At 43.1% G+C, this 12189-nt stretch overlaps 1 protein-coding gene across 1 annotated transcript in view; it reads left to right on the plus strand.

The window, feature by feature from the left end:
• rxfp1 (relaxin family peptide receptor 1) overlaps nt 1–12189 on the plus strand; it is a 33003-nt gene that overhangs the window by 12821 nt on the left and 7993 nt on the right. Inside the window, exons 3-14 of the mRNA XM_040174857.2 lie at nt 3749–3832; nt 5210–5315; nt 7336–7407; nt 8203–8274; nt 9855–9926; nt 10064–10135; nt 10212–10280; nt 10370–10441; nt 10562–10633; nt 11202–11273; nt 11570–11641; nt 11930–12001. Of these exons, the coding sequence (XP_040030791.2) occupies nt 3749–3832; nt 5210–5315; nt 7336–7407; nt 8203–8274; nt 9855–9926; nt 10064–10135; nt 10212–10280; nt 10370–10441; nt 10562–10633; nt 11202–11273; nt 11570–11641; nt 11930–12001 (907 nt within the window). The remainder of the gene's footprint in view (nt 1–3748; nt 3833–5209; nt 5316–7335; nt 7408–8202; nt 8275–9854; nt 9927–10063; nt 10136–10211; nt 10281–10369; nt 10442–10561; nt 10634–11201; nt 11274–11569; nt 11642–11929; nt 12002–12189) is intronic.

Here is a 12189-nt window from a genome sequence, read left to right on the forward strand (position 1 = left end):
TCTGGGACCCTGAAGCGAGATAGAAAGATGGTGGCCGACCCCTCTCGCCCCGGACAAAAACTGTTTGTGCCCGTTCCATCTGGCAGGAGGTTGAAGTCCATCAGGACCAAGACTTCACGCCACACAAACGGCAGTCGGGCTCATCAACAGAACCGTGTCCCCCACTGACTGACATCTGACATCCCGCCCGTCACTCCCTCCACAACACGCACATACACTTTTTAAACTCTTTATTTTCAATTTAAATACCTCTTGCACTATGTGATCTTGTCTGTCTTGTTGTCCCTTGTCTTACCGTTATGCACCAACCGCCAAGTCAAATTCCTTGTATGTCTGACATATTTTGGTAATAAATGTTCCTGATTCCTGACATGGGAGCTTTAACGGGTCAATGAGAGGAAGTCGAGGCTTACATGACATCCATGTGTGAACAACAACCCGCATGGGGATTAAATGCAACCCCTCTGGCAATGTCTTGTCTGATTTACTAGTTGTAAATACAACAGAATCCTCATGGACACTAAATTCTCATAACCTTGTCAGCAACGGAGCAGATCCCGTTGTGATTGCACGGAGAAATATAGTTTTTTAAGTTCAGTGACTCACGGATCCGTCTCGCATTACGCAGCTTTTAAAAAGCATCCCGCTTGTATCTGTATTCAGTTGTGGGACTGAGAGAAATACCAGTATTTATTCCAAAAGCTAGTTGTGCGTACAATGATTGAATGTTGTGTAAAGGCGACTGCATTTAGAGCAGACTTAATCGTTTTCCTATGTTTGTTTATCCACGAGTGATGTATCAACACGACGCATTTCATCACCTTTTTCATACGTTGTCTGGAACTATTTATGTCTCCTGTGATACCGTTTCATCTTTATATAAAACACTGGCTGCCTTTTGTGTCGGTGCTGCTTTGGGTTGCATCAGAAAAAAAGGGGAAAAAAAAGTGTTGTTGTTTTTTGGACTAAATAACAAAGCTGCATCCGTCGGAACGAGTCAAACAGAATCCATAAAAATGACCTTTGGATGCAGCTTTTTCACGAAGCAAAGGGATCCATTCGTCATAGCGACTCCCGCCGTAGCTCTCGCGGAGTAAACTTTAGAGTCGACACGCAGAGTTAACAGATTAATGCCGACACCAATCACACCAAGTCAATACCAAGTCCACGGAACCATTATCACATGATCAACCCAGAACTCGTATTCAACGGGAGGTGTGCTTCAAACGCGTTATCAGGAGTCCAATTAGCCGTGACAACATTATTAAAACCTGCGAGATTAAAAACCAGCTCATCCCGGAGGGAAGAAGGAAGGCTGGACGAGGGGATCATCTTCTCGATCACTTCCGAGCTCATCTGAGGATCCTGCTCTCAAAAAGGAAAGAACTGAGCGCTGTGATTTTTTCATTTTAATTTTGGCTGATGGGGGAGCTGATTCATAAATACTGGGCTGTGGGATTCGCATCGACGCTGCAGTGAGTCTGTCAGTGACCTCCGGCCTATTTTTAATGTTCTGCTGCTCACTAATTATATTATATTAATATTGAAAGTAGGTCGTTTAATGTGCAATAACTGTCACCCACGTAACGATGATGCAATTTCAACATTGTTGGGATTAATGTTTTTTTCCGCATTTATTTGATGTTGTTTAAGTTACGTCATTTATTCATAACCGAACTTAACTCATGTGTATGAGTACGTGTATGTGTTTCCCATTAATGAGGTACGTTTTAAGTGATAAATTACACGATCATGGGAATCCAAACCACAATTCATTAAGACATTTAAATTAAGAATATCAACCCAATTAAGGTGCTTCTAGAAGAGAAAAATGTTGGTATTCTTGTATATGTGTGGAAATATTATGTTAACTTTGATAATCTGCAGTTTTTCCACTGAGATCCAAACTCAAAGCCCAATATTAAATGAATATGCACCCTGCTGATTCATTCAAAACAGCTTGGTTTCTAGTTGTTAATACACAACATGTACCACCAAACACGAGGTGTGTGTCCTGAGGAACAAGCAAGCGCACTATAAATCGCACACGGCGCTGACCTACTTTGCTGAGCAGAATGGAAGACGTGCTCGTCACGAGAATAAGAATAGCCGATCTACCTTAAGGCCAACGAAGCACGGCAACTCGGTTCAGGTCTCTACGAGATTTATCCTTCTGACTCAACCTTTTGTGCACTCGATGCCTCTGTATTTAGACGTCTATTGACTAACTACATTTGGGGTTTCTAAATACCCTGTAATACCAGCCAGGCCTAAACATCTTACCAAATGGGAAATGCCTTTCATTTTTGGAAACTGGGATGGTCCACAGCCGTGTTCTTCTTCTTGTCCTTTATTTGACTTGAGATGGGCCATGTGCTCAATATCAATAGGATGAGTTGTAATGACTTTAGTGATCTTCTCAGTTTCTGATACTTTGCTTTGTGACAAAAGACTTTGCAACATCACCTCTTTGCACTTTGACCTAAAACAAGGCTTAGTCAGAAAGTTAACCAGGTTTCCAAAAATAAATGAGTAGGCTTGCTTCAAAGATGCTTCAAGGCGTAATTGTTCCTCATTGTATGTCCAATCCACTTCAGGCGCCGTTGTATTAGCGATACAAGTTAGCCTGCTATAAGCTGCCAGACAGACAATAATGATTTTAAAGGCCGTCCCTGACTACTGCTACTACTACTTTTTACTCCTCGCTCAAATAATTGAATCCACTTGATCTTCATTTCAACCCTCTCGCCGCTATTAAAGGCGGAGCTTGTGAACGTCGCCACCTGGGCACAGTTGGTATGCGGATCATGTGGAGTCTCCATCACCTGTTGGGTCTGTGAGGTGAAATCAATGCAGCCTCGTTACTTCACATGATTCATTGGGTGATTTCTTTGAATTTCACCATTGGTACTGAATCTGAAGGGTTTATATAACCGCTCCGAATCAATGGAGGACTCAGGGCAGCTGTGATGAAATCGTTGCACATATTCAATAAGGAATTATTCATCCTTACAAAAGATATGGAGTGTTACTCAAGGAAAACTCCTCTTTATCCAAGCTATGAGCAATATTTCAGGTTTGGCCAGTTTTAAAGTCACTGCATGTTGCTTAAACATTAACTTCCACCAGCTATTTTTCCCAGAAGACATTGCACACAGTTATTAAAAGTGACGTATTGTATCTAATAGTATCAACATGAAAAAGAGAAGCCTGGCTCCTCTCACGATCATTGAGGAAATAAATGGCTAAATAATGGAAATCACTTTGAGTTGATAATATCATACATAACTTCTCCGTTTTTAGCTGTTGGAAGATTCATTTTTTTCTTCATTCTTAAGATCTGACATCTACTGCATCACTATTACTGTTATTGCCTTTTTTTCTAATTGCCCTGTCTAATCGTGACAGGGCCATTAGGGGGGGAAGCCACCTGGGGAAATATACCCCAGGAAATGTCAGTTAAACAACCTTTAGCTTTAAGGCCGCCTGATCAACTCCTGATATTTAAACATCGGTTTTGTTAACAAAGGAACCAACTACGTTTGTCATCCACTGCTGTCTTGGTCTTGGGGCTCTGGAACGTTGGGGAATCGTGAGTTAACCTTTTGATGTACAGCAATGGTTTCCACTACACAGGCCGAGGTCATTCTGTCACAAAGGTCGGAGGGAACTGAACTACCTCAAACATGGTTTTAAAGGAGAAATGCTGGCTTGTAATCGCTGCCTTTGTCCGGTACTCTTTTCCCAGGAGATAATAACGGGTGGCCCCATCTTTTCGACAAGTATTTTGGAATGCCCAGCTACAACGCGGGGACCAGGTCCAACGTCTGCTGTAAGTACTGGTATTCTCTATACGGCATCTACCCATGTTTCAACTGAAAATCATTTGAGCCGCCATCGCTTCGGCAGCGATATTAATGGCCTCGATAGTCTTGTTTCTCTTTGTCGCGCCCACTGCTGGTTTATAGATCTGTTTTCTTTGAAAGGAACCCGTGTGCGAGCGTGAAAGCAGCGCGGCTTTTACCACCGGCTGCTGTTGAGAAGCGGTGCACAACGGCACGCTGGTTGATGGTGAAAGATGATGTCATAATGGGTTTTCCTTTGTGGGGATGTGATGGGTGCAGCTTCAGGGTGAAGCGGGGTCATTCCCACATCGTGGAGGTTCAGATGAAGAGTATACGTAAATAAACTACCTTTATTAATGCTACTGATAAGCTTCAGACAATTTGAGTTTAACAAATATTTAGTTTTCTTTCATCCATTAAAAGTTAATTGACTGTTTAATTAAGGTGAATTAAGGCTTACTTTCTCGCCAATGTGTGGAGTTAAAGGCGGGGGATATGAGAATGAATAGGCATACGTGTGTGTGTGTGTATGCGTGAAATGTTACATTGGAGGCATGAAAATCTTATTTAAAAAGAAGTCAATAAAAGAGTTGGGTCTGTAAATTGCGCGGCCTCTCTTAATCATGTCTGTTGTTGTGCGGTAGTTTTTGTTGAGCACGAATGATTCCCATTTTGACAGCCAATGCTTGCTCATTTTAAAACCAATGAATGCAAAGTCAGTCCCTCGATTTGCAATATTATAGGTATTCATCACACTCACTAAAAAGCCATTACAAAGACCCGTTCTACAGTCAGTCTTTTACGCATTTAATGTAGTTAATAATAAAATAAATAGCATCTTGACTTTCTGAACGGCTGGTTAATGTGTGATTTGTTGTGTCCTGCAGCTCCCTCATTGTTAACGCAGTTTTAGCTGTTTTAATGGAGTGCAAATTGGTTATTTTTGAGGCTAGGCTTAGCCGGAGCAAAGAGTTTGCAATATTGTGTTTTATTCAACCAAGGTTCATCCGTCAAAATGTATCTGAACCTTTCCGCTTGTTGGGACCCGCTCAGGTTACGCAGATCTTAAATATATTTATCTAGTAACAAGTATCAAAGGAAACACAGAGGTGAGATGAAATGATTTGCATATATCGCATTTGGAAATGCCTGATGAGATAATCGCATCTTCTCCATGGTAATGAAAGATAATCAAAGCTGGCTCGAATCAGGAATATTCAATATGCAGCATTGAGAAACCAAGTTTGATTTTCCGGGGTTGGCATGCAGCCAAACGGATGAAGTCTTTGGCAGCACGCGGCCGGTTGACTGAAGTGTCCTCTGATGTCTCATCCCCCCCCCCCCCCCCACCTCCGTCTCTCCAGTGCTGGGTGTGATTCCTGAGCTGTGCCAGTGCAGAGACCTGGAGCTGGACTGTGACGGCGCTCACCTTGTGGACATCCCGCTGGTGCCGATGAATGTCACCATGATGTGAGTCGACCTCGCATTCTTTCACGCGGTGTCTTACTGCTCAATCCGTCCCGAGATTCACCTGTAAATGCGACGTACCAGCCGGAAGTCGCGTCTACAGATGGATCTCGGGTGATGGCGACCGAGGCAGCGGCCCGATGACTAAGGTATGTCTCATGAGGGCCAGCTGCACACGCTCTGGAGCGTCGTCCTTCAAAAGTTTATACTTCAAGATTCCACTGACGTTTTTTTTTATTTTCAACACATAGACAAGGACGTGCGACTCTGTGGTTAATTAGCAGGCAGGTTGGCCCGTCCGTATCGTCTCTTACAAGGCGTCTGCTTTGTCGTTGGCACTGAATCTATTTTGCGCTCCTCGCTGTCCCCGCAGCCGGTTTCTCCCGTTGAGTTCAGCGCGCAGCTGGCCCAAAGCGACGGACGTTTGGCGTCCACGTGTTGTTTTTCGAACGAAGGAGCGCGGGGTTCACGCTCCCACCAGCGGCTGCTAATCTGTGTGTGTATTTGTTTCCAAAGCAACAGCGTCTCCCTCGTCCCAACGGACGCGTCCACCAGCGAATGCACCACTTTGGGTCCAGTGGCCGTTACATTGTGTGCAGGCGTGACCCCCTTGACCTTTTTGACATTTTTATTATGTAAAGATATATATATATATTTTAGTGGTAGTGAATGAGTGAACGCTGAGTATTGTTGTAAAGTGGAGTGATCACTGAGGCTAAAGCACCGTTTAAAGATAAGAGGAAAAAAGCACAAAATGTATTATATTCTATTGAATAAAATAGAGAACAGAAAGTATTTTTTTGTTTAGTTATGCTCCCAGACAGTTAAATATCTGCAGAAACGCTTCGGCCTACAGGCCCAGTTTGTTATCAGAGATATTCAGTTATTCGGTTGTTTTATGCAAATTAGTTATTTTGAATCAGAAGTTTGCCCCTGTTGTCTTTCATTAGTAGGACTCATTGAGAGTAAAATGTCTCTGTGGTATTTCTCCTAAAATAAGCTAGAGAATCAGCTTAATTTAGGAGAAATACCACAGAGACATTTTACTCTCACTCACGACGGCGGTTGTGCGCATAAATGCAGCGACTACCTGTTTTCATTCACGATTCATTTGTAGATTTTGTTTTTTCAGAAAACGTTTTTTTCCAATAAATATTCCCAAGCCTATTAATAAAAAGCTTGAAATCTAAAAGAACCTCTTGATGTAAAAGCATGTTACGGGTGAAGGACTTTAAAAAGGCCTCTGAGGTTATTCAGCAGGAAAGCACATTGTTTGTTTACAAGGCCTCCTGTGGGGAGTAACGCCACCGAAATGCACCACCGTCGTCCGTCAAGAAATCCAACGTGAGGGAACGCTGAGCCCGAGGAGAAGACTTCATCTTAGGCTGTTCCTCTTCCAGGTGTTGGAACGGGTTGAGCCCTCAGTCAGCCTCTAATCCGTTAAAAGCTCTCCGATCAACAGATAAACCGACTGGTTCATCAGCTGAGTCACATTAAGATGATCAAATGGATTAAGAACACCTAGAGGACATATTTATAGACTTAAAAATAAAACACAGGACAATTCATTAATTCAGTTATTTTTTATTTCTTTGCTGTGTGGTTTCAAGCTGTGAATTGATTTATATCTGGCTAACTATTTAACCGTTTTATTCAAAGAGGCTTATGGAGACATATTATGCTCACTTTCTATTTGCGGCTAGAAAATGTTTACATGCTTTAATGTAAAAAAGAAAGTAAACATAGAAAATTAGAATAACAACCCGTCTTTGTGTCTTTTTGAAGCTGTTAAGAGTAGAGATATTCTTAGTAGTGAATAGTGATCCACCAGACTCACAAGCCCCTTTAATTAGACACTTCAACCATCCAAACAGACATGTGTGAGTTATAACCTTGAAAATCAGAAGGACTGGGGCCGATCAGCTGTTCACATTTAACTAAAGCATGTTTAAAACCTTAATAAACCTCATTATATATAAACCTTATTATGTATCCTAAACTTGAGCCTATTTCCACCCTTCAGGTCACTGCAAAGGAACCATCTTCAGAAACTGAAAGCAAACACATTCTTCAAGTACCAGAGCCTACAAAAACTGTGAGTGCACTGATTGCATATATATATATACACATATATGTGTATATATATATATATATATACACATATATGTATATATATATATATATATATATATATATATATATATATATATATATATATATATATATATATACACTCCATGATTCTTGTTCTGTATACAGTCTGACATATAATGAACAGCATAAAGCCTTCTTTAGAGGAGCCGAGATGATGGCCGAGTGACAGCAAACGAGTTCCACTACTTCAAAGCGTATAAAGCCAGTGAGGCCGGTGGGAGCCGTGACCGAAGCGATCTCTCTCTCTCCTCCTCCTCCTCCTCCTCCTCCTCCTCCAACTCGCGCCGTTTATCAAACCGCGCACACAGTGGCGCCCGCTGTGGCCGCAGGAAAATAAGGCCGCTCCCCCGCCGGGAAGCATCGGCGTCCCTCCGGCTTGTCGGGCATTCCGTCGCTGCTCAGAATATTTCAGCAGATTAAATAACTCTACCGGATATATGCAAGCACACAAATACACAAATAGCAGCTGCGAGGGAAGCTCCTGGCGTGCGCTTTGAGCAAGTCGCTGTGGCGACCGCGACCGTCCGATGTCAGATAGAAATTCATCTCTCAATTAGGATTCAATTATCTCTTTGTGTTAAATACATTTCTCACTCAAAATGACCCTTTCTAAGCTCTGTGTGGGTGTGTCTTTACTTAAACCAACAGGTTCAATGGTTATTTAATGTCCTTTTTCTTCCTTTTCATTTGGAATTCAGAGGACTCACAAACTGTTGTGTGCTTTTTGTTGATCTAGATATCTTCAGTACAACAGAATTCGGGACGTGAGTCCTGACGCATTCCGAGGGCTCTTTAACCTAACGAGACTGTAAGTGCGCTCTTTTGTCTCATGCAGAGTCACGTGGCAGTATTACATGGTACCGTACGCTTTCTACAGCCTTTTGTACTCATTAAATGACACATTTGATGACGTCAACAATTGTATCACATGCTGTTCTTAACGATATTTTGTGTACTTGTTTTTATGTCTCTTGTTAGACTTGTCGTCTAATCAGTCGTTTCCACGTTGTCGTTGTTTACTGTTTTTCTCATATCTCATATTGTTGTAAAAAGAAATGTTTTAACGTGGTCATGTTGCATGAACCTTCACGGAGTTCGTTTGAAATATCTGTAGACAAAAACCACTGAACGAGTTGTCGAGAACGACCCTGGAGGTTTTAATGCCGCGGTAATAATCACGATAAAATCACACGAAGAAATCAGTTGGTTCAGTCTGCTGATGGTGTTGCAATCACGCCGCACAATCGCCGGCATCCCGTTCTCACTTCGTACTTAGTTAGACATTGTGTCATGCATGTGTCATGCATGTGTCATGCATGTGTCATGCATGTGTCATGCATGTGTCCACTTACACCACCACAGAACAGAGAATGTCAACGCTGCTTCGTCGCCACGCCAACCGACTCCTTATTTCCCGCGCTGTATATTAGTGGATTTTCCGCCTGCTGTGTTCCTTTTGGGGGGAGAATAGTCCTTGTTGCTGGTGGGGTTCGACCCGTGTGACCCGCCGCTCAGCGCGGCCTCAGCGGATGGTTAAACTCTCCTTGGTGCCCCCCCCCCCCCCTCCCCCAGCGTGACGGCAGCTTCATCCTTTGATTTATTTCTGCTCTGATATTCAGTTTGAAACATGTTGTCAGCCTCCGCTATCCCCTATCACCCCCCCCCCCTCCCACCTCTCTCTGTGGCCCAGTTTTCTGAGGCCGACCAGGGGGGGAGATGCACATTTTCCCTGAAAAGCCCCATCAGAACTGCGAATGACCTGGTTGCATTGTGGGATAAGGAGGCTCAGAGATATTGACGGGTGAGATATCTCGGGTAGTAGAGGTTACTTGGGGGGGGGGGTCCGCCCGCTCTAAGACGACCCATGTTCTGCTGAAACACGCAACTGCAAGAGGAGGAAACCCGTCTGGTTTTAGAGAAACCGTCCTCGCTTTGTGTGTAAAAGATCGAGATGAATGCGTCGCCCGTGTTCATCCCACTGCAACGTGGTCTTTTCTTTTAGAAAAGCTCCTGTATGTTTTTGGGACGTCCTCCGTCACATACGGCGCCTCTATGTAATTCTATCCACATACACGTAGTTTCATATGTATGCAGCTAGTATGTGCTTCTCTTAACATGTTGCGTTTTGTGTGGTTCCTCAGAATTATCGTGTGACTGGAAAGTGTGTTTAAAGATGACGTATCTGTGTCTGTGTGTAGAAGAGCATTCGCTTGAAATGTCGCTTGTAGAAAAATGAACTTCCGGTAACAATGCAGACCCTCTTTATTCACGTATATTTAAGGAGTAAGTATGAACATTAGTATGTAATTACGACACTTTGTGGGACTTATTCAATAAAACCAAAGCAGCAACATGATTAGCAAACCCAACTGGTCCGTCCTCTCTTAGATATCTGAGCTTCAACAAGATAACTGTCCTCATGCCGGGGGTCTTCCAGGACCTGCACAAGCTGGAGTGGTTGTATGTTTATTTTTCACCACAAGATAATGAACATATAAAAAGCTGCATGCATAATATTTCTGTAAATAATAATTTGTCAAACACAAAAGCAAAACTTAACCTAATGTGTATTACGTCTACCCTCTTACTTGTTGTAGGATCCTAGAAAATAACAACATCCAAAAAATATCCCCCCTGACGTTCTCCGGACTGGACTCGCTGGTCTTACTGTGAGTTTCTCTGTGACACTTTTGTGCTTCTACGTGACGCCTGCACGTCGTCACGCTGCCTCTCGCTGATTGACAGGGTCATGATGAACAACTCGTTAGCCAAGCTGGATGACATCTGTCGGGAAATGCCCATTTTGAACTGGCTGTAAGTAGCAAGCCCGCAAGCAACGCTGACGCCTGGTTTGAACCCTTCTGTTTGATTCTTCCTGTCTGTGCGCGTTTCATAACTTTCAGCGATTTGGAGGCGAATCTAATTGAAACCATTGGAAACGTCTCATTCTGCTCCTGCAGTATGCTGACAGTCCTGTAAGTATTTACAGAACTGAATCCATTTCAACGCGTGTTTGACGTGTGAGCGTATGAACGGAACCAGTGCTCCGTTGTGAATAAGTATGTGATGGCATTGTATGTGTTGCTCTTCTTCAGGGTCTTACAGCAGAACAGGATCAGCCATATACACGAGCAGGCTTTTTCAATCCTACAAAAGCTCGGAGAATTGTGAGTTCATTTTGCTTCCGTTGCACAAAGAAAAGCACTAATATCAGGAGTATGTCTATGAAGAAGCTGACGTGATGCAACTTGAATGTGAGTCATGCTGAGGATGTGCGTCAGCACGGTTAGTGCAGCGTGGAGGGGGAAAAGTTTCGAGGCCTTCAGAGTGACCTAATTCATTCTTTATGTCCGACCCGTGGTCTATGTTTGGAACGTGAACCTTAAGATGCAGTGACTTCCAACCACTGACGCCCTGAGAAGGTTTCTCAAACAGGTTGGGTTTCCAATAAATGTGCTTCTGTCCACCGACTGAATTCTGCTGGCTGTTAAGTTTGGAGTTGATAATCTTCTCCATTAAATGGTTTTGTTACACTTGTGTAAATTAATAACGCAAATGCTGTGAAATCTGTGGCGGATGCAGGGACGTAAGAAGCACATCTGATCATTTGACAACATTCGACAAAGACAAAACAGTATTTCAGTGTTTCCGACCGTTGTATTCTTTTCTAAGATCAGTGGACATCTGTTGGAAACGCAGCCTTAGTGTGTGTTTTTTGTTTTTGTGGTCTCATAGGGATCTATCCAGCAACAGACTGGTGGCTATCCCTCCCAATCTCTTTGTCTTACTGGGGGATTTGCTCCAACTGTGAGTAACGTTTACACAATTCCCCCGTGATGAGCATGAATGTATACGGGCGGTGCTATCCGATTAATAGTTAGCACCGATTTCCCCACCAAGGGTTCCTGAGCAGTCGGATCTTGTGTTTGCATTGATGTATCTACTGTTTGGTAATACATGAGTGACTATTTAGGATAATAACATAAAGCTGTAGGAATCTCAGGAATAGAGATTATTCTAGGAATAATAAGAGGACACATCTTCCAGATGTGCAGAAGAAATGTAATGTAATTCCATGTCATCTAATTGAGGGTTTCTTCTAGAAACATATCATACAACCCCATCGTGGAGCTCCAAGTGAACCACTTTGACAAGTTGCATAAACTCAAGTCATTGTAAGTATATGCTGTCCCACTCCGGCTAATTCAAAGCGCCTGGCGTCGCTTGGTGAATGCATGTGCTTAGGTTCTGTTGGTCAGGCCTGCGTGTATAACGTCTTAAGTTGCTGAGTGAAGTTTGTGCATTTTCCATCAAACAAATGGTAATTATTCTTTGTTTTCAGGGTCACACCATTGGCTGAATGATGGCTCTTTGTTGTCATTTGGATGCATGCGCTCAGATGTACTCAGATGTATCTTTGTTTGTGTTCCCATTCAATCAATATATGTCTTTACATTCTCTAGGAGCATAGAAGGGATTGAGATTGGAAACATACAGCGGAGGATGTTTGAACCCCTCCAGTACTTGACTCATATGTAAGTATGCCATTGTCGTGCTCCATGTTCGTACTGTTAATCCCCGTCTTTGGGTCCCGTTGGCTGGAGGCCTTTTACGTGTATTTCCAGTGTTGAGCACAGAGCGAGGCTTATCCAGACTCTCACGCTTCTGTGGGATGATTGAGTCAAGTTTAGTGTAAATCCGTCTTCTCTCAGGGGGGGGGAAG

The sequence above is a fragment of the Gasterosteus aculeatus genome, chromosome 4 (assembly GCF_964276395.1).
Source record: "Gasterosteus aculeatus chromosome 4, fGasAcu3.hap1.1, whole genome shotgun sequence".
Classification (NCBI taxonomy): domain Eukaryota; kingdom Metazoa; phylum Chordata; class Actinopteri; order Perciformes; family Gasterosteidae; genus Gasterosteus; species Gasterosteus aculeatus.